This window comes from Xiphias gladius, chromosome 4, assembly GCF_016859285.1.
Source record: "Xiphias gladius isolate SHS-SW01 ecotype Sanya breed wild chromosome 4, ASM1685928v1, whole genome shotgun sequence".
Classification (NCBI taxonomy): domain Eukaryota; kingdom Metazoa; phylum Chordata; class Actinopteri; order Istiophoriformes; family Xiphiidae; genus Xiphias; species Xiphias gladius.
The window spans coordinates 6,809,216-6,829,995 of NC_053403.1; the positions used below are offsets into that span (position 1 = coordinate 6,809,216).

General features: G+C 38.6%; 1 protein-coding gene across 1 annotated transcript in view; it reads left to right on the forward strand.

The window, feature by feature from the left end:
- Window positions 1-20,780, forward strand: part of ryr3 (ryanodine receptor 3) — a 117,721-nt gene that overhangs the window by 61,539 nt on the left and 35,402 nt on the right. The window contains exons 38-52 of the mRNA XM_040125358.1: window positions 189-389; window positions 2,928-3,030; window positions 3,425-3,559; window positions 7,727-8,000; window positions 8,233-8,347; window positions 10,132-10,264; window positions 11,816-11,919; window positions 12,817-12,952; window positions 13,971-14,154; window positions 15,320-15,422; window positions 15,871-15,991; window positions 17,156-17,325; window positions 19,019-19,239; window positions 20,016-20,106; window positions 20,460-20,600. Coding sequence (XP_039981292.1) covers window positions 189-389; window positions 2,928-3,030; window positions 3,425-3,559; window positions 7,727-8,000; window positions 8,233-8,347; window positions 10,132-10,264; window positions 11,816-11,919; window positions 12,817-12,952; window positions 13,971-14,154; window positions 15,320-15,422; window positions 15,871-15,991; window positions 17,156-17,325; window positions 19,019-19,239; window positions 20,016-20,106; window positions 20,460-20,600 — 2,232 coding nt within the window. The remainder of the gene's footprint in view (window positions 1-188; window positions 390-2,927; window positions 3,031-3,424; window positions 3,560-7,726; window positions 8,001-8,232; window positions 8,348-10,131; window positions 10,265-11,815; window positions 11,920-12,816; window positions 12,953-13,970; window positions 14,155-15,319; window positions 15,423-15,870; window positions 15,992-17,155; window positions 17,326-19,018; window positions 19,240-20,015; window positions 20,107-20,459; window positions 20,601-20,780) is intronic.

The window sequence follows — 20,780 nt, forward strand, 5'->3', positions numbered from 1 at the left end:
AATGTAATGTTTCTCTCTGTTTGAACTCAAAAACTTTAAACTAGTTTATATGAAAATGATGAGTCATTCAAAACCACATCAAATAATACAGACTTAGAGAGAAAGAGACACAGTCTACATTTATTCTGCATTCGTGCGCAATTCCTTTCTTTGAATGGATTTTATGCATGGGTTTCTGTTCTTTTCAGATGTGTGAGCTGCTGCACTACTTCTGTGACTGCGAGCTGAAGCACCGCATCGAGGCCATCGTCTCGTTCTCTGACCGCTTCGTGTCCAAGCTGCAGTACAACCAGAAGTTCCGCTACAATGAGCTGATGCAGGCGCTCAACATGTCCGCCGCCGTCACTGCCAAGAAGACCAAAGAGTTTCGTTCCCCCCCACAGGAGCAGGTAACGGTACTGCAGCGGACCAAAAAGCGTATGAGAAACTGTTTACATCTTTTTTGAGGTGTAATTTATGTTCAAGGTTGTTTTTAAGGTGTTATATTGAAGCAAAACCCCAGAATGAACACTTGAGCCATGGGATGAAAAAAAATCAACGACCTTGACTTGAACAGAGTCAGTGGCGGAGAATGAGGGGTTTTGTAATAGTGCTTTTGGTCTTCAGTTGTTCCTTAAATGTATTTTCAGCCGGTGAACCAAAGGGTAAATTGGGCCATATGTTAGGCTAAATTGAACTTGGAGCAAGTCAGCTGTATAGTGAGTGTTAAACGGCTGGCATTTAAGAGTAGAAAATTGTTATTAGACCCAAAGGGGAAATTTTACAGAATGCTGCGTTCAACTTTTTTCCCCCTTAATTTCAAGTAATTTTACAGGTCAGGATGCATTTTGACTGACTGCAGAAACAGCATAAATCCTCAAATTTACAGGTCATCCTTAAAATTGTTTGCAAGGTTTGGTGAAGGTTGTTAAAGAAATCAGAATATTAAAACACAGATAAGCAGTAGATGGCGTTAGGAAACCTAAATCAAAGTAGCAGACAGAGCAGTGTGTGCTATCTGAATCATTCAGACAAAATAACCCCCTGAGGGTTTACTTGCTCGCGCAGCACATGTTGAAGGAATTGGCCCCTTTTTAATCTAAAGAGGTCGGACTCAGGTGTCTTGGTGCCATGGCCTCTGGGCAATGGTCAGGCTTGGGACAGACTGGATAGCGTGACCCTTATTTTTTATTTAGATCCACATTAATAGTTACTCTGGTAACAACTAACGTATCCTACAGAAGGTCTGTAATTGGGAATCGTAATGATTAGCACTTTGGGACAAATAAAATAACAGTACTTTCACTGACGCTTAAGTAAATCACAGTATTACCTGTAGTCCGATGGATACTGGACTTTTGAGACTGATAATGATATTGATACTTTAAAAATCCAATAAAGATGTATCAGTTCATACTAATTTTATAAAACATAAACACACAATATACACAACAGTCTTGATACAGATCCCTTACATTTTGTTTAAATTGTGACCGAGAATCCTGCTATGCAGGACATTTTATAGTGTAAAAATCAACTTGTCAGTACTCTCGGTTGTTGGACAAACTATGTAATCGTGTCACTGTTTCTAAATTACCTCAAACCTGATTTGGCATTTTTGTACTCCAGTGTCTTGTTACTTATCAACTGACATAAATAGTGATAGGATATATCTGCAATAAGCTAATATCAGCAGATACTGTATACTGGCCAGGCCAAGTTATCGGTCTAGCTCTGCTATTATGTTTTGTATGCACTGTAAATACTAGACACAAAGAATGGTCGGACCAACTCACATTCATCTTATCTTTTTTTTTTTTGTTTGTTTGCTGATCAAAACACTTCAAAATCAATGGATTCTTTCTTTAAAAACTTTTGGTTCCCTGCTTTCTACTGTTTAAAATATAAAAGCATAGATAGAAGCTGTTGAAATATTTGTTTAGACTGTGATAAAGTATTGGATCTTCCTGCTCAAAGCACATAAACAGACCTCTGTTGTGCCCTTCCTTATACCACATGCTTTCAGTGTTTTTCATCTCAGTGCGTAATAACTTTGTCAGCACACTGAAGAGCCAGGGGCTCAGATCGTTGTAAATAATGAGTAGGCTCCATTTAAAACCCATTTCCCTTTTTAGTGTCTCAGAGCCAGATTAAAGAGAAAGAAAGAGGTTCATTATTCTTCCTGCACAATAGTCAGAAAGTCCCTGTCGTTTTTTTTTCTTTTTCTTTTTTCTTTTTGTCTGTGGATCACTTGTTTGTGTGGCGCACTATGTTCATAGTGTTTAATTACATTTACCCCTGAGTTGCAAAGCTTTGCAGGTAAGCACAAACCTACAGCTACACTGCCTGAAAAATAAGGAGAATTGGTCAGCAGCAGGTGTGTACTGTAGGCAACATTATCCAAGATCGCTATATGTTCCTCCCATGGTTTATTAAAAAGCAGTGACAGAAATAGACAATCAGAGTAGTCTAAACTGGACATTGCATTTTCAAGCCAGAGGAAGCATCTCATTTATATTTAGTGATTTATAGTTAGTTTGTGACACACAGCAGAATGCTTAATTATTAAAATTTCTATATCTCAGTCATGTGATGATGAATTACTTTGAAAGGTTTTAATTTGTGCTTGTCACTAGACTCGATGAGAAACGCATTGATCAGACGGACACTATCTGAAAGGCCCATGTGAGCGCTCGCTGCAGGAGACTACATTAGTAATTCTGCTGTTGACTGTGACTCAGAATATTAATGATGCTGTTATTTCTGTCTTTCCACTGTGCTCTGCTATGCCATCTTTCATTTATTCATTCTTTCGCACACTTGTGTGAAAGAATTATTATTTTTCCCTTCTCTCTCTTCTCCCTTGAGCTTTCTAAAACAAATTTTTGGAATCCCCTTCCCCATTCTCAGCTCTCCTAATCTTATTGTTTTGTTTGTCTGTCCTGCAGATCAACATCCTGTTGAATTTCAGTGCAGGGGACGACTGCCCCTGTCCTGAGGAGATCCAGTATGAACTCATCTCCTTCCATGAAGAATTGCGACTGCACTGTGGTACAAATACTTTTTGATTTCAGTCAATAAATGATCATGTTCTCTTCTTTAGGCTCAGTGAAAGTATCTTCTCACAAAAACTGATTCAGCTGTAACATCCTCTTGACCTTTTGCCTAAAAAAAAAAAAAAAAAAAGCAGTAGTTTTTGGGATGTAAAATTCAAATCACAAGCACTCGTTATATACCTGGAGTAAAACGGATACAGTCACAGTGGCCATGGCCTGATCTGATATCAGAAATCGTGAAATGCAACATGATGTCTAAACTTACTACACTTAGCCTCTTTTAATACAGTTGCGCTTGATGGCCAGTACCTCTCAATCTGTGCCTAATGTAAGCACTTACAAAATGCTGAAATTCTTAGTGTCTGACAGAAAAGTATTTCCCCTTGCAGGAATTCCAGTGGAGGAGGAAGAGGAAGAGCAGGACACTTCGATAAAAGGCCGTCTCCTTGCTCTGCTCTACAAAATCAAGGGTCCACCTCACAAGACAGAGGAGGAACCCACAGAGACAGAACAGGCTGCTCCCAGTAAGTATCTTCAAAAAGCAAAGAGTAAAATGGTCTGGTACCCTGAAAGCCTAAAAGGTTGATGGGATTTCTGAAGACCTCAAAGATCAGTATTTTTAAAAAAATTATAATTACTCAGATGCACAGGCAATCTAAGAGACCGGGGAATGAACCCTAAATGGCAACAAAATCTCACACAAGGAATATAGGACAAAGACACAAATGAAAATATGCAGTATAAACTCATTTCGCAATCGCGATAGCTGGACAAAAGGCAACATACAACCTCACGGTCAAACCAATTGAGAGCATTCAACATTTCATAATATTGCATCCATTTTGAATATGTTTTTTTTTATAAAGGAAAGATAAAAAATCTAAATGAATTCAGTTTTTTAAACTCTGTTAAACTGACATCTTAAGAAAAATCCTGATTTCATGCAATGTAGCAGTGGGAGAAGTCTTAACTTTTATCAATCCAACATTTATGTCCGTGCTGTACCAGTTACACATGATTTCAGTGTAGTTGCATGTCATCAAATCAATATTCATCCATTATCTGAAGGACTGATGGAAAGGCAGTAAGGCATAACACTTTGTAAAATCTCTTACCTTTCTTTGGTGTATCCCAATTGTCATTAAGCATCACATTTTTATTGCAAAAACCAAAAAAATAAGTTGGTATTCCTTCATCATAAATGATATAGACCATAAGACACTCCCTGGCTACGAGTTTAACAATTTCTTTGCTTCAGTCTGGGGTCAGTGGTTTCAATGTTATTTTCTGCCGCCCTTTCCTGAAAGCAGGGTTATGTTCTGTAGCAAATAACAGAAGACTAATGGACAGCCTTTGTAAGTCTCTGCTATCAATTTTAATGCCTTACTCCAGCCTCCCACACCTAGCCTGCATTATTGAAAAGTTTTATAAGTGGACAGATGATGTGATTCAAGATGATTCTGATAGACATTCATTACCTTTCCTACATCATATTAAAATCATATTGAAATAGGTATATTAAACTATATGTGTGGAAACAAGCTGCTCTTCTCTCAGTGAATTATGCTATTTTTTTTAACATGTAAATATTATATTAACGTCTAATCTGTTCATCTGATTATACAATTATCAATATTAATATCTAATACAACTGTTTATGCTCAAAATCAGTCTGCCGTTTATTCCATTCTAGTTCAGTGTTTTATCTGCTGATAATCTCCGTTTTTGGTCTTTTAAGTCTGTCATTTTATTTGACTTGATTTAACTGCCAGATGTTATAACAACAAATTTAAATTGCTTTCGGGATTGAAATGATTGAATTTTGTAATGGAGATTGTTTTCCTCTTGGTGACCACCATGTAGTGCTCAGGAATTATCCTTCCTTTTTTTTTTTTTTTTCCTCCTATTCCACGGAGCCTTACTTCAAATACACTGACTACATCTTGATAAAATATACAAAGATGATACTAATTAGTTTTTAAAAAAAAAAGGATAATTTTTAAGTGGTGAACAAGGCAGACTAGACAAGGCAGACACTGCAGCTGTACTGTGGTGCTAGTTCTAATATGTTTTAAAAATTGAACAGAAACAAATGAGAGCATTGTTATTTTGAAAAACAATTGTCAGTATGGCCAACTTGGTGTTTGGCCTGTGCTAAAAAACTGAGTTTGGAATAGCTACGGAACTTAAAGTTTTTTATAAATGACACTGTACTGATGGTGTGTGGTCATTTGCAAATTAGCCTGCAGACAGGGTAGTTTTTTTTTTTTTTTTTTTGTGTGTGTGTGTGTGTGTGTGTGTGTGTGTGTGTGTGTGTGTGTGTGTGTGTGTGTGTGAGATGACTCCCGTGTGAGCCGCAGATGACACAGAGCAGATGTGAATCTGCAAAACATTCACCTTCAAGGCAGCTGGCCCCCCCGCACTCTCCCTCTCTTTGTATGTCTCCCATTAGGATTCTGCTCAAATCTGACCCTTTGTTTGCTACAGATGTTGGACTGTTTGACTTCAGTGGTAGCTTTGGAATAACAATATTATCGTTTGGAGGGATGCAGCATTTAGTTACAGCCAACACTTATCACTCCAGGTCACTGAGTTCCTCTGTATTTGTTCCTTGTTTTATTGTTGCTTTTTCATCTTGAAGATTAAAGTTTGATGAAACTTTAAAATGAATCGCCCAGACTCTGCAACTAAAAAAAAAAAAAAAAAACTCCTCTCCTGGATTGCAGTTTAATTTTCATCTGTCTCTATATATCTGTCTTGTATGGCTATAAATGTATGAAATGTATGAGGTAGTCCCATGTTATTCCTTTTCCAAAAATGAAAAACTTCTCTGTGGGGCCTGGGGAACAGAGCCCACAGCTGTTTTTCAACAGTTCTTTGAAACAGTTTCAGAAATTTTCTTAAAAGGTACTCCTTCTGGAGTAAAAAGTTGGAAGGTCAAACAAAAGTCAGTTATACCATAACCTTTATTAAGTTGATAGGCAATTTACTACAGGAAGAAAAGAGTTTAGAGTAGTAGTGGCTAATTTAGTAGCTGCATTTTTCTTGAAAAATTCAGTCATCATCTTGTAATCCCAACATTTTAGCGTCAAGATTAGCTCAATGATAAGTGAGTGTTGTTAGTGTTTGAAAGTCTTTATTAGACACTGTAGAGAAGGCCTATTACTGATTGCAATTTTGTTTTGCATTGTTAGGAAGAGAGGGGACAATACAAATAATTAGGCAGCTAACATATTTAGAGACGTGGAGATTTACAGCCTAACTGTAGATGCAACATCCAAAATTGAACCACGGCAGTCACGATGCTTCAATTATCTTTCTTCTTGCGCTCAGCTGAGACAACCTGCCAGATACTAAATTCAATTTGTCTGGTAATTAAAGTATTCGTGTGTGTGTGTGTGTGTGTGTGTGTGTGTGTGTGTGTGTGTGTGTGTGTGTGTGTGTTTGAATGAATGAATGAATTAATTAATGAATGTCTCCTATGCCAAAGGAGAGGTAACTAAGTACTGACTGCAACAACTTTCCATGTCAATATTCACAACTGCCACTGGAAGGGTAAGAGTTAGAAAACTTTAAATACATTTTTTTTTTTTTTTTTAAGTAATATGATTTTAGTAAAATTGCAACATCATGCTTGTCAAAGCACCTGTAATCAATATTTTTATAATAATATACCAAATGACAATGTGAAACCAAGGTGATAATATGAATGGAGTCATTCGCAGATAATTAACACCCACGACTGTAGCTCTCCCTGGCTTTATGGAGCTCATTTTTAGGCAGTTTGGCCCTCAACTTTATTGTTTTGGTTCACTATCACTGCTCTCATAGTGTAGTTTTTGGCCATTGTAGCACCGGGGAGCTGGTCAGGGCCGTAGAAGGCAGCTGTAAGCTACTTGCACAGCACCAGGTGACAGCTAGCTGGTTAACACAGTGGAGTATTTAGCAACTAAAGGGTCAGATATTTCCCTCAGGAGTTGGTAGAGACCAAAAACAGCTAAAATCGATTGAATCTTTTACTTACTTTCGCACGGTGGAAAGACACATGACTCCAAATGAACGATAACTGCTGGATGTGTAATTTAGCATAGGATTGCTAACAAGTTCAACCTATCAACTTAAGAGGTGGTGACAGGTCAATGTTATGTTCACAACTTGTTTCCCCTACCCCCAAGTGGCCAAAAAAATCAATCGTTGCTAGTTTAATCAACATGTTTGTTTAATACCACAAATAAAAAAAATAACATATCACATTGCCGAGTCCTGGTTGATTCACACAGAGCACCAGTTGCTGATTAGGAGACAGCTGGTTTTTCAATCTTAAGTTTCGCATTGTGTGTTCGTCTGGATGAAGATTTCCTTTTGAGTTATTTTGAGATAGTGGATTTTTTTTTCTTCCAATTTATTCTAATGATTAACCCATCTGTCAGATTTGTCTGTTTGGATACAATTTTACAATACATTTTTAAATGGTATGAAAACCCATGGCAACACAACAGCACTTTCTTTGCTATTCATCTTGCTATATTTTGTAGAAGTCGTACCCAAATAATCCGGTACACACCGGAACACAGTTTGTTTAGTGGTGGTCAAGTGTGGTGCCACCATTAGCCTCTAACACCAAAGCAGCACTAATTTTCTACCTCTGTAAAATTATTCACTGTTCGGTTGCTGAATTCTCACTTTTCCAGCCAACCTGAAGGAGCTGATCTCCCAGACCATAACCAGCTGGGCCCAGGAGTCTCACATCCAGGACCCGGAGTTGGTCAGAGTGATGTTCAGCCTGCTGAGGAGGCAGTATGATGGCATCGGGGAGCTGCTCCGGGCCATGAAGAAGTCCTACACTATCAGCGCTGCATCCGTGCAGGATGCTATTAATCTGTTGGCATCTCTGGGTCAAATCAGGTCTCTGCTGTCCGTGCGCATGGGCAAAGAGGAAGAGAAACTCATGATTGATGGACTCGGGTAAGAAGATATCTTGCAGTAAATGAAGTGACATCTCTCAAGCCTTTTACAGCAATGTAAAATGCGTAATGTAAAGTGATGTTTGCTCAAAGTTTTTATCATCTGTCCCTCATTTTACACTATTGCTGACCTAAATATATTTCCACAGTCCAGCAGTATTTCCACTGTGCCTTAAAATGTCGGAATGTACAATATACCATGGCCTTCATCAATCACTTTCTTGTGTTCCTAGTGACATCATGAACAACAAGGTCTTCTACCAACATCCTAACCTGATGAGAGTGCTGGGCATGCATGAGACTGTCATGGAGGTCATGGTCAATGTGCTGGGAGGAGACAAGTCACAGGTACGGTTCTTCCTAGCTTAGTCAGTACCAACCTGGTGCTGCAAAACTTTCACTGTGATGAAGGTAAATTGTGGTTTACAAACAGTCTCATCTAAAGGTCCACATTCATGCTCATTCTGGACCTTTTCACTGTATCTCACAGTCCTCAGTGTCATATATGTTTATATATGGCTGTTTTCTGGTAAAAGTCTTCTTAGGTATAGATATCTGATGGCCCAGGAAATATCGGGGGGGGGCTGTGCAGTACTGAATGTCAATGTAATTGATAAGAAAAGTACCCATTTCGAAGTGCTCAGATTTTAATTCATTACTAATTCAATTCAACTATAATTTGCCTAATATTAAATAGGGCTGCCACTAATTATTTTCACTATCACATAATGTGCAGATGATTTTTCTTGATTAATATTTTTGTCAATAAAATGTCATCTGTGGCGGATTAATTTTCTCTTTATCGTTTAAGTAATTAATCAAGTGGTTTTGGCTCTAATGTTAATACTATTGACCTCTGGGGGGAACCTGAATTAAATTCTTTGGATTATTTGATTGAAAAGTCCTGACACAGGCTGAACTTTTTATGCTGTAAAATGTATCCAAACAGGTTGAGGTGAGCCAAGAGCAACAACCTAATACCCAGTAAAACCAAAAGGGTAATGGAGAGGGCAGCGGAGTAAACTAGGCATAGGAAGGCGTGAGAGGGGGGCCTCCCAAGACTGTCCTTTTTTGGGCAGTGCTGACAGAAGCTGGAAGAGATGGCTGTGATTTAATGCCACGGCCAGTGCCAAGCATGAATTGAACCTCAGACAGACCTCAGGGAGACATTCAGGCTTTCCCATCTGACTCTGGCAGTCTGATCACGCCGTCTCAGACATAAATTCCAGACCAGTTTACTGCCACTTGATATGTACAGTTCACTTAAATTTGCCATATTAAGTGGCAGTACAATAGCTTCTGAATGTATATCAAGTTTGTAAGATTTACTCTCTTTGATTATGTCTAATTATGTCTTAGTCATGTCATGGTACTGTATATTATCAAACCATGATTGATTTTAGTTATGGGTTTGCTAGTTAGTAGTAGTTGCTAGCAGGTGGTAATAACATGGAGAAACTTCTCACCAGACTTTAACATATTCAAAAGGGGAAATTGCTTAGGTTTTCAAAGCCATGAAAAATCTGCTTTTTGAAGTGGAATCATTTGGCATGACTGACAGTTGAACGGTAATGTCTGGGATTTTCTGTGCCATGCATATTTGCAGAGTGTCATTTGCTTAAGGTAAGATTCCCCTCCCCCTTGTATCTATCCATTACTACTAGCATTGACAAAAATTACTTCAATCTTAGATTTATTCTTAGACTGAACCTTAAAATGAAACCACACTAGAACTTATAAAACTTGGAATGACTCAGAGTTGATGGCATTAGAGGAGAAAGGTGAAGTGATTTCCAGTTGTTGTGTTCCGAACAGAAAATACATTTTATTTATTGACTCCACCACAAGCTTTTTGATAGGCCTAGACCTTTAAAAGAACCAAACATAAAGATTAAAATCTTCCTGAGCTCCTGCGAACCGTGTCTTCGGGGAAACGCTTGATATCATCTTCAAAAATATACTCTTGTCTCTCCCAACAGCTTTAGCATAGCTAATATATTTTGTTGATTATTTCGATTTGTTGTAGGGAATATTTAAGAGTTCAGCTTCACACAAAAAAAACAAAACAAACTGAGGGTCTACTTTTACTCCAGCAAAAATTTACTTTTGATTTTTCATTTCTACATCCACAGGAGATTGCCTTCCCCAAGATGGTGGCCAGCTGTTGTCGTTTCTTGTGCTACTTCTGTCGTATTAGCCGCCAGAACCAGAAAGCCATGTTTGACCACCTGAGCTACCTGCTGGAGAATAGCAGCGTTGGACTGGGTGAGATATGTTACATTCACTAAATGAGACTGTTTACACTCCTGGTACCTGTCAGCTTAAAGCTTTTTTTCATTCCATCATCATTGTAAGAGAGGAAGACAGGGGTTTAACAATATATGAAAGAATGTAAATACGAGTGATGAGCAGAAGAAACTGAAGATGACAGATGACGGAGGAAAAAGATGATAGATTGGCTTTTCAAAAGGGGAAGTTGAGATGCTGAGAGAAAGTTGGAGAGGTATAGCGCAACTGAGAAATAACTGAGGGAAGTATTTATCGGGATAGTTTGACATTTTGAAATTCCTCCCCACGTATGTGCCACACTGTAAGAAATGAAAAATTGCCCTTTTGATGCTCCCAAAACGATGCAAAATGAAATAAATAGGTGCCACCTGCTGGAGGAGTTTTCAGTTAAATGAAGTGCAGACACAAACTTATCACCAACATTATGACAAGCGGCTGGTGAGGAAAAATAACAGGCTGTAATTCAAAATGCCACGGTGTCAGTCTGAGAAGGAAAGGGGGTAAAGAAGGAGGCAGTTGACGGAGAGAGTGGCAGTGAGGGAGGGAGGAAAATGGGGGATGGGGGTTATTAAGTCATGCAGGGAAAGACTGATGAGTCACTGGGCTCCGGGTGCTGAGGCTGTTAACTGAAGCGCCTGCCTGTGAAAGAGGAGCGATTCACATGGTCTGCAGAGGATGGATGAATGCCATCAAACCACTTACATGAAGCATTTGATATTTGCTTACTCATAAATCACATGCGTCAATTTGAGAGTGTTGGGAGATGTGCCTTGTGTTCTGTGGGGGTAATGTTTGTTCATTTGGGTGCTAATTGTCCCAAATGATGTATTTTGCCTGCATGAAGGACAGAGTTTTAATTATAAAGCAGTTTATGATCATTTTTTTTAAAACTACATTCCCCCGCAAAATTGTTTTATTATGATTTTAAGAGAAGGTGCCCAATGGATATGTAACCATCAATGTAGGGAGGGAATCACAGAGGATTGATTTAGATTTTTAACTTTTTTATAGTTTTTTTTATTAAATGCTCATGTAGTCAAAAGGAGTCACAGTTGTCCATTAAAATTGACGCAGTTCATTGCTGAAACATTCTGTGCGTCACTTGTATAAGGTATAGTAATTTTGTTATAATGGTTTCTCAAAATTTTCATTACTCTGCCAACTCTGATTTTGCGTCAAAGTACGGAAATATCATTTGCAAGAGTTTGCCTGTTGAAAATGTTATTGGTTTCTCCTTTAACACTAAATATCAAAAATGTTTGAATAATATACCAAAAAAAATCCCTTTTTTTTTTTTTTTTTTTTTAAATAGAAGGATGTCATATGTGATAAGAAATCAGCCTTTGTTCCAAGGTCACTGTAGACCTGAACTGGTGTCATCAGCACTTATACAGTACCTGCTCTCTGAGCTGACCAATAGAGAGAAATTATAGATTGTCAGGAAAGCATATGTACGTACACTGCCCCCTGTTGTTTAGAATGAAATGCCTTTTGACTTTGCCGGTGACACTTGGTCTGTGTCTTTAGCCTCTGAAGCAATGCGGGGCTCCACGCCGCTGGATGTCGCAGCATCTTCAGTGATGGACAACAACGGCCTGGCTCTGGCCCTGGAGGAGCCTGATCTAGAGAAGGTTTGTTACTTCCGCATGACTGAGTAGGCATAAGAAACAGATATGGAGTAAAACTTGTCACAACTACACCATATTTGGCCCTCGAACCATTTTGCCTATAGTTAAAACTTGACAATCAAGGGTAAATATTTTAGCTTTGAATAACAAAGCACAAAAATATCAGCTTGTATTTGCTAAATTAACTTCTTTCGTTAAAGGAAATACGCTATGTGAACAAAAAGCTCACTCAAAAATCTGTCAGGCTGATTGGATTACCGGCCAGTGTTTATGTTTATGAAAAATGACCTGAAGGTATTTGTTGTTGTAACAGATTAATCTGTCATATGATAAACTTAGTTGAATGTTAAATGCATTGCAGGCAATGTAAAATTGTGAAATTGAATCATATTACATTTAACGTGCTGAAAGGAGAGAACCAGATATTTTTGTTCTAAGAGTCCATTCACTTTTATGTATAATAAGTGCACCTAAAAGCCTTCTAGTCAAAAAGCAGATGTACCTAGACAGTGAGGTGAAATTAGTCTTGCTGGTATTATAATAGTCATTTATGTGTTATAATTTTCTCATTATCTTGAGTATATTCTGTCATATTAGAATGATGTGAACAGTCTGAGGTGCACAATGATCAGCAGATCCCATTTTTGCATTATTAAAAAACTGAGTTAATTTCACATTGAAACGTCTCATCGCTGATGGTGAAAGCAAGTCAGATAGAAATTGAATCCTCATGCCACCCAGGGTTTTTTCATTGAACGATGCAGAATGATTTTGTGACAGTTGAATTGGCTACCTCAGCAAATGCTTTCAAGCTGTCACTATTGCTGACACTGACGGAGAGACTGTGCGCCATCATACTACCCAAGAGTGAAGCAGAATTTTGTGTGTGTGTGTGTGTAGGTGGTGACATACCTGGCAGCTTGTGGTCTTCAGAGCTGTGCCATGCTGGTTGCTAAGGGTTACCCAGACCTCGGCTGGAACCCCATTGAGGGAGAGCGTTACCTGTCCTTCCTGAGGTTTGCTGTCTTCTGCAACGGTATGTCGCCTTTCATACTGAGCATGTGGAGTAAATACAGTAAATGTTGCCTTTTGAAGATACCCTGTGGACTTTCTGTTCACTAGCGGCACTCGAGAGTGATGTTACTAAGCAGGTCCATGTTTTTTTTTTTTGTATCACATGTTCTACATGTGACTATGAAAACTGTAACGTTGGTGGTGGCAGTGTGCTGTAAAAGGTAGCAATGCAGCAATAAAGATGAAACAAAAAAAACTACAATCTGATGTAAACTGTGCAGAAGGTCTTGTAAATGTTTTTATTGGGCAGATCATGCATTTAACATGTTTATTAATCCTTAAGGAAACATACTACTTGTTTTGGCAAGAAATGTTGACGGTAAACAAAATGTGTTTGCAGACAATAAAAGCTTTCCTGGGTACCTGTAATGGTACACTGTACGATAAATAAATAATAAACTTGAAAATATGTTAAGAAATGTGTATACTTACGGTTAACATACAAAAACAAGGTGATATCGCTGCAGTATACATTTTATATACCTCTGACCCATTTGGGGCTTAATGGCAAAAAACAGGAACCGTTTTAGCTTTACAAAATGCTACATGTAGAAACCCAGCACAGTATAGCTGTGGAGTCCACATGATCTGTGTGAATCTGTCTTTGTGTTGTGTGTGGTGGGAATATACAGTTATGTGAGTGACACAGTTATTAAAGTTATAGGTAGAAAAATGAAAACACGATGTGAGGAATTCCGAGAATTTGCCAGCAAACTTTGGAGTGACACAGTGAGCTAGTGGTCTTTTTCCTCCACGAGCCTCTACCACTGTGAAGCTGCTCAGTTGCCAAGCTTGAAAATACCCAAGTGGAAATGTTAGTTGGCTCTCCCTGAATAAATATTCAATAGTCATTTTGGAAAGCACTAGACACCATGCCGAGGGCTTCCGCCCCGTAGCTTACTCTGGCCTGTCCTTCTGTGAATAATTTAATCATCACTTTATAAATGTTTGTCCTTTTGCCTGCTGCATTTGTGTACCAGGTGAGAGTGTGGAGGAAAATGCCAATGTGGTGGTGAAACTGCTGATCAGACGCCCAGAGTGTTTCGGCCCCGCCCTGAGGGGAGAGGGAGGCCAGGGTCTTCTGGCCGCCATGAAGGAGGCCATCAAGATCTCGGATGATCCCGCCCTGGACTTGCCAAAGACCCCCACTGGAGTCACTACTGGGTGGGAATTCACACCAGTTTCTTGCGTATCTTTGTTCCGGTAGGGGAATCAGAGTTTAGATCATCATGAGACACTAAAAGCCCGTTGAGTGGCTGGAAAGCAGTCGGTACTGATAAAGTCTCCCATTATCTGTGTCTTTGTGTGAGTTGTTACATTTAATCAGATTTCCTAACTGTGTTTCGGAGCACTGCTATGCCAGCATTATTCTTAGTTATTACAGTTTTTAAAAGAGCCATGTCAATATGAATTTGATATATTGTCCATTCACATTACTGGGAAGAGACAGAAGTTTACTACTTGGTGTAAGCTCGCACAAAGTTAAAGAAAAGAGAAGGGGCTTATTGCTCTCAGTTTCTCAGTTTTTGGTTGAATGGCTTTACTAAACAGCCAAAAAGAAAGTAATTATAAAAGATTTTTCTGTAATCAAACATGTAAAAATTATCCATCTTTTTTATAATGTACTTTAAAAGGTCATATTTTCTTAAAATAATGCGAAGGAGTTGTTCTTTTAGTGTTTCCAATACAAATGAAATTGTTTTGTGTAATCTTTTTTTATAGTTGTGCAGGGATCTGCTGTACCCTCTCTCACAAAGTGCTGATGGAAATTTTTAGAAAATTCCTTAAAAACATTGGAAAACAATTGGTGAAATTAATATTCATCCATTGGCGTCAGTCTTGAATACTGAATTTGAGCCATTTTAATCGAATTTTAAGACTCAATTATAAGTTAAAAACATCATACACTGGTACTCGTCTGTTTAGAGGCTTAGGGGAGAAGAGTATAGCAGCCTTGACATTGATCGAAGATGTGGCCAGTTTGTAGAAAGTGTTGGTGCCTGCCTGCAAACATTAGTATGCAGGGGGTGGTAATACACTGGCTGCATTTTATTATTGCCTAAAGTGAGAAGGGAAATTGGGAAGCCGGTCAAAATCAATATGTATATCATAGTGGCCTGTAAGGAGATCATGTATTCTGCCAGAAAACATTAATTAAATGCTGACAAAATTGCCCATCTACTGCTCCTCTGTTGCCCATTTTATTCTTAAATTGCCTTGTAGAATCTATCGTACCGTTCCTGATTCTTCGACTATCAGGAAGGTTTGCAGTATTGCAGACAAATATTTATTACAATGACAGATTAATGTTTGTGTCTGTGTGTCTCAGGTCTGGTGAGGAAGAAGGAGAAGTTATCCACATGGGCAACGCCATCATGTCCTTCTACTCAGCTCTTATTGATCTGCTGGGACGCTGCGCTCCAGAGATGCATGTGAGGGTCTTGACAACAACCGGGGCTGAGGATTAGCGCACTGTATAATTTACTGTAACCCACAATATTGGATTAAAAGATCATTTCAATTTTAAAAAAATATCAAAATTGATTTTAATCAGCTGTCATTGAGACAAGTGCACTTTTAGTCTTTGATCACCCACCGTTCAGAAGCATCTCTTATCCGGAGATTCATAACAAAAAAAAAAACCCCATGAAAATTAGAATAAACTAGTTTTAATTTATAACAGCCATTTTTCAGCTTTTGTCCTTTCAAAATTAATTTTAGTGATATATGCTCCTAAACATTAATTACATTTTCCCCACATAGGCCTAATAATAAATTTGTTTTCAGCGTGCACAGACTTAATTTTTTATTAATATGCATCCTTACTTTACAAAACCAAAGGTCCCTACAGTTGTGTGTGTCTGTTTTCATCTGTTACAGCTTATCAATGCGGGTAAAGGTGAGGCGCTGCGTATCAGAGCCATCCTGCGCTCTCTGGTTCCTACCAAAGACCTGGTGGGCGTCATCAGCATCCCCCTCAAAGTGCCTGTGGTCAATAAAGGTATGGCCTTTGTAGCTGCTGTTTTGTTTCTTTGCTACCTAAATTCATGGATTCCACTGTTGATGGTTGATAAAAACAAATGAAGTTGATTTGGGTTGAGCAACAAATACAACATCAAGTTAGAAAATGCTTAGGGTACCGGGGAAAAAAACTTCAAATAGCAGCCAAAATTGAGACAGAAAACAGTCCACCCGAGACAGAAGAATTGCGTTTGGTCTGGATTCAAGGGTCAAGCTGCGCTCAAACACTACTTTGATGAAACAATTTAATTTAAATTGTATAAACAAACACAAGCTACAGTATGCCAGAAACAAATTCTCTCTGCTGCCTGCTGAACCAAGAGGCCACGTGACTTTACAGTCTTGAAATATGGAAAAAGTTGATTTTTGCTGGTTCACTAGTTATGTCACGCTGCTGGATCAAAGCAACCAAAGTAATTTCATGTCGCTGCACTTTTGGAATCATTTTAGCTCTGCCAGATGGATGTATATCATTTTGAATGATAGTGTCCTACCAGTGGGCATCATTCAGGAGTGAATATCTGTTCACTTCTCTCTGTGTTTCTAGTGTTGAAGAAAAACTTGCCTACAAGGTGTTTCCAGTGTCGGTTTAGTTTGTGCTTTGCTCAAAAATGTATGTGTACTATCACCTTACCTACAAAAAAGTCATCATCAGCGGCAATCACACCAGCACATTAATTTGATATTCCATTTCTTTGTGACATTTTTTTAATGAAAAAGCAAGCTGTGCCTTAATTAACTCACTAGCCACAGCACATCAAGCCTGGAATTACTTTTACCTTCAATACACTCTTACAGCCAATCCCCTATGTTTTCGCATCTTTTGGTCATAAATCATTCGATACTGTGTTTAAAGATTAACTTTTCTCAGTTCAATTCTTTTCTTTCCCTTTGTCCCTCTTTCCCTTCTTCCTCCTGAATTCTCCAGCTCCTGCCGAGCATCCTTTTCTTGCACACCTATGTTTTTCTTCCACTCCGACCAAACAATATCATATTTAATTCCCTTTTATTTTCTCTAATAATCTGTAACCTCTTATTTCCTTTTATTTATATCCTTCTCTCATTATTCCAAAGTATATATTTTGAAAATAACGACAGAAAAACTAGAATTTTTTTTCCACCCTAAAATGTGTTTAACCTTCAGATGGCACAGTGACAGAGCCCGACATGTCAGCCTGTTTCTGTCCGGACCACAAGGCCCCCATGGTGCTCTTCCTGGAACGAGTGTACGGCATCGAGGACCAGAGCTTCCTGCTCCAGATGTTGGAAGTTGGCTTCCTGCCTGACCTCCGAGCCTCGGCATCTCTGGATACGGTGAGTCCTGAATATCTTTCTCCTCATAGCCCAGACTAGCCTTCACCTTCAAACTCCCAATTTGTTGCTCACTATCTACCAAAACGTTTGTGTCCGTTTCCTAAAATAGTAAATTTTAGTCTATTTAGCCTTTAATTGCACAGTAAAGTGCGAAGTAAAAACTCTAGCTGATAGCAGGTGTAATATCTTTATCATCTTCTCTATCTCTGCTCCTATAACATTTCTGAAATAGTGTTTTTGTCATTTAGTTGTCAATCCAGTGCACACAGTTAAGTTTAGGTTTCCAGTTTTCTCATTAGAAAAGTGAAAGAAGCAGATAATCTCAGCAAACATGATCACTGATTGCTTAGTTCTGCAATCAGGGCAAACATCGTTGTGACTGCCTCAGAGATGGCAGAAAATTTAACATAATTATTATTAAAATCATCAGGTTAGAACCATTAAAAATCTGCTCATCCCCATAAGAGTGAGTAATATGATCAATGTTAAGCTGTCATGTATGACTTGTACTTCTAATACTCCCCGCGGCGATGTGACAAGCACCACCGGAACACTGAGAATAATTCACCATTAGAATTCACCTTCTAATCCTCAGAAAAGTAATCAACGTTCACATAAGACATCATCCGCATTGGTTTAAAACTGCATTATCTTTGACATCATACCAGTAGCTGCACTATGGAACAATGTTTGTACAAGGGAGGGAGCACGATTCACATCCTGCCGCTGGTTTTCCATTGATCAACGATAGGCAGTGGTAATGAGCCAAGAAACATAGCACTGTGCCAACAAAGGCTTTGAAGAAGACTGCAGGCTAGCAAACATGGATGTAAATAGCATTTTAATTATAATAAATATACTTTGCTTGGCAAATGTTTTGAGAGGAAGGAAATAAACACTGAATCCACATACATCAACATACATTTTGTTCGCAGGAAAACTTCTTTAGCATCTTTGGGATGTCCAATGCTTGTGTCAACATAATCCTCTATTGGACAAGCAGACTGTCATTCCTAGAAACTAACATTAAAATGAAAGCTAGCAGATGAAAATCTCAATTGTGACTTGTGTTGCTTTGTAAGATTTTTAGATATATTAAAAAAAACTGTGAATGTTGCCCTTAACTACACTTTTTTAACCTTAGTTAAACCTGAAGTTGTAAACCTAAAATGAATGCCTACAATTTATCACCAGTGGTTGGTTTTGTTAATTTCATATATGTAGGTAGTAAAAAACAATTCTTTTTGCTCCTCTATAACAATGGCTCTCAAAGTCGTTTTTTTGCATTAAGTCATCAGTCATTTCTTCAATGGTAAGAGTTTCTGTCAGAGATTGTTGACCAAATGCTGCATGATTTGCACACATTTCTAAACTGCAGCATCACCGCCAACACTGCCTGTCACCCAAACAAAGTAAAATTACACGTAAGATTGTACAGAAATCTTCTAAAAGGCTATTTCTATTCAGCCTGTGCCCTTTACAAACCTTGTTGAATGATTAAAACGATTCACAAGGGTGACATCAGGGAAAATACTTTTATTTTTCAACTCTGCTTTCCTTTTTTTTTTTCCAATATTTTTTTTGCTGTTGCCAGGAGCCTATATTCACTCCAACTTTCTACTAATCTTGACATGCGGAGACTGTACAGTGCATCTGCATCCGTCAGCTACATGTATTGTTCTCTGTCCCACAGGAGGTGTTGAGCACCACTGAGACGGCGTTGGCCATGAACAGGTACATCGGCTCAGCCGTATTGCCTCTGCTGACCCGCTGCGCTGCTCTCTTTGCCAGCACAGAGCACTACGCACAGCTGATAGACTCCACGCTGCACACCATCTACCGCCTGTCCAAAGGCCGCTCACTCACCAAAGCCCAAAGGGACGCCATTGAGGACTGTCTGCTCGCTATCTGCAAGTAAGGCCTGTCAAGCTTTGTCTAGACTCAGCTGAGTGTAAATATTAGAGGGGAGCTGGAGATTCAGAGAGGCTGCGTCCTGTTAAATTTTTTCAAGTCTAATGTCAAATTGCTTGTCTCAGGCTATAGTTCGACATATACTGAACAGCCCTCTGTTCCACTTTGCATGTATGTCTGTTCACCACAAATCACAACCTACAGGAAACAGTGACTTTAAGTTCTCTAGATTAAGGTCAATATTATTTGGGGGCTAATTTAACCAAGCTTTTCTGCACTCAAATAAGCAGCTTCGACGTTTTAGTCTTCATTACATTTACACAGTGCAAGCAGGTTAACCTATTTGTTTTCCAGGAATTCACATTCTTTCTTATTCTTATTTAATGTTTTTATATGTTCCAATAAATTAGGTCAGTTTTGTAGTGCATTCACACACATACTCACACACCATCAGGGGCAATTTGGGCTTTGGTATCTTGCCAAAGGAGAATTTGACGTGCTGACATTCTCTTTATAATGTGGAAGTCGAAGTTTTTCAAATATTCTTTACTATGAGAACTTGTATATTTCTATTTAGGGGCTCAACCTGATTTATAGCACAGTTGAGACTTAAATGAGTGCACTATATTGCTAAAATTGAACTTTGTTTGAATCTGCAGTCATTTTAATTTATCCATATTTTTATTGTGTTATCTTTTATGTATGATACCTGCACCGTCTCTACAATTGGACTCTGTATTCTTTTGTTTTAATAATATAATTATTCAACTATTTCAAAGGCACCTACGCCCCTCTATGATGCAGCAGCTGCTTAGACGGCTGGTGTTCGACGTTCCCCTGCTCACGGAATACTGCAAGATAGCTCTCCGGGTGAGACACTGGACACAGTTTCATGTCACTGATGTTTGATTTATTGGTTGAAAGAGTTATGGGATAATTATAACAATCACAGAGGCATCTCGTATTTCGCAACCCATTTATCTTCCTTACTTCCGATGTGTTGAACACTCAGAAATATGATTATTCCTCCCTCCACCGAAGCATTTCTTATACTTGGCATTGATTATTTTGCCCTATATAGATACAATAAACAACATAGTGTTGTTTTTGATACAGTAATTCATACTTGTTTTTCTGTGAAAGGAACACTCTCATCATTGGATTTTCATAATATTAATGGAATTTTTTATTCTTCTATAACATTTTGTATCCCTGATCTCTAGCTGCTGACCCACCACTATGAGCAGAACTGGAAGTACTATTGCCTGCCATCTGGTATGGGCAGCTTTGGCACAGCCTCTGAGGAGGAGCTCCTCCTCACTAAGAAACTATTCTGGGGAATCTTTGACTCCCTTTCTCAGAAGGTACAACCAGAAACTATGTTTTATAGAATATTTATTAAGATAAGCCGTCATTATATGCAAGGAAAAAAGAAATTGTTTATCATTTTGGATAGCTGGTATTACTCTCTATTTTTTCTATCTGTTATTCCTCAAACTCAATTTCCATCTCTGAGAATACATTTGAAGTGTCAGGAGACAGGA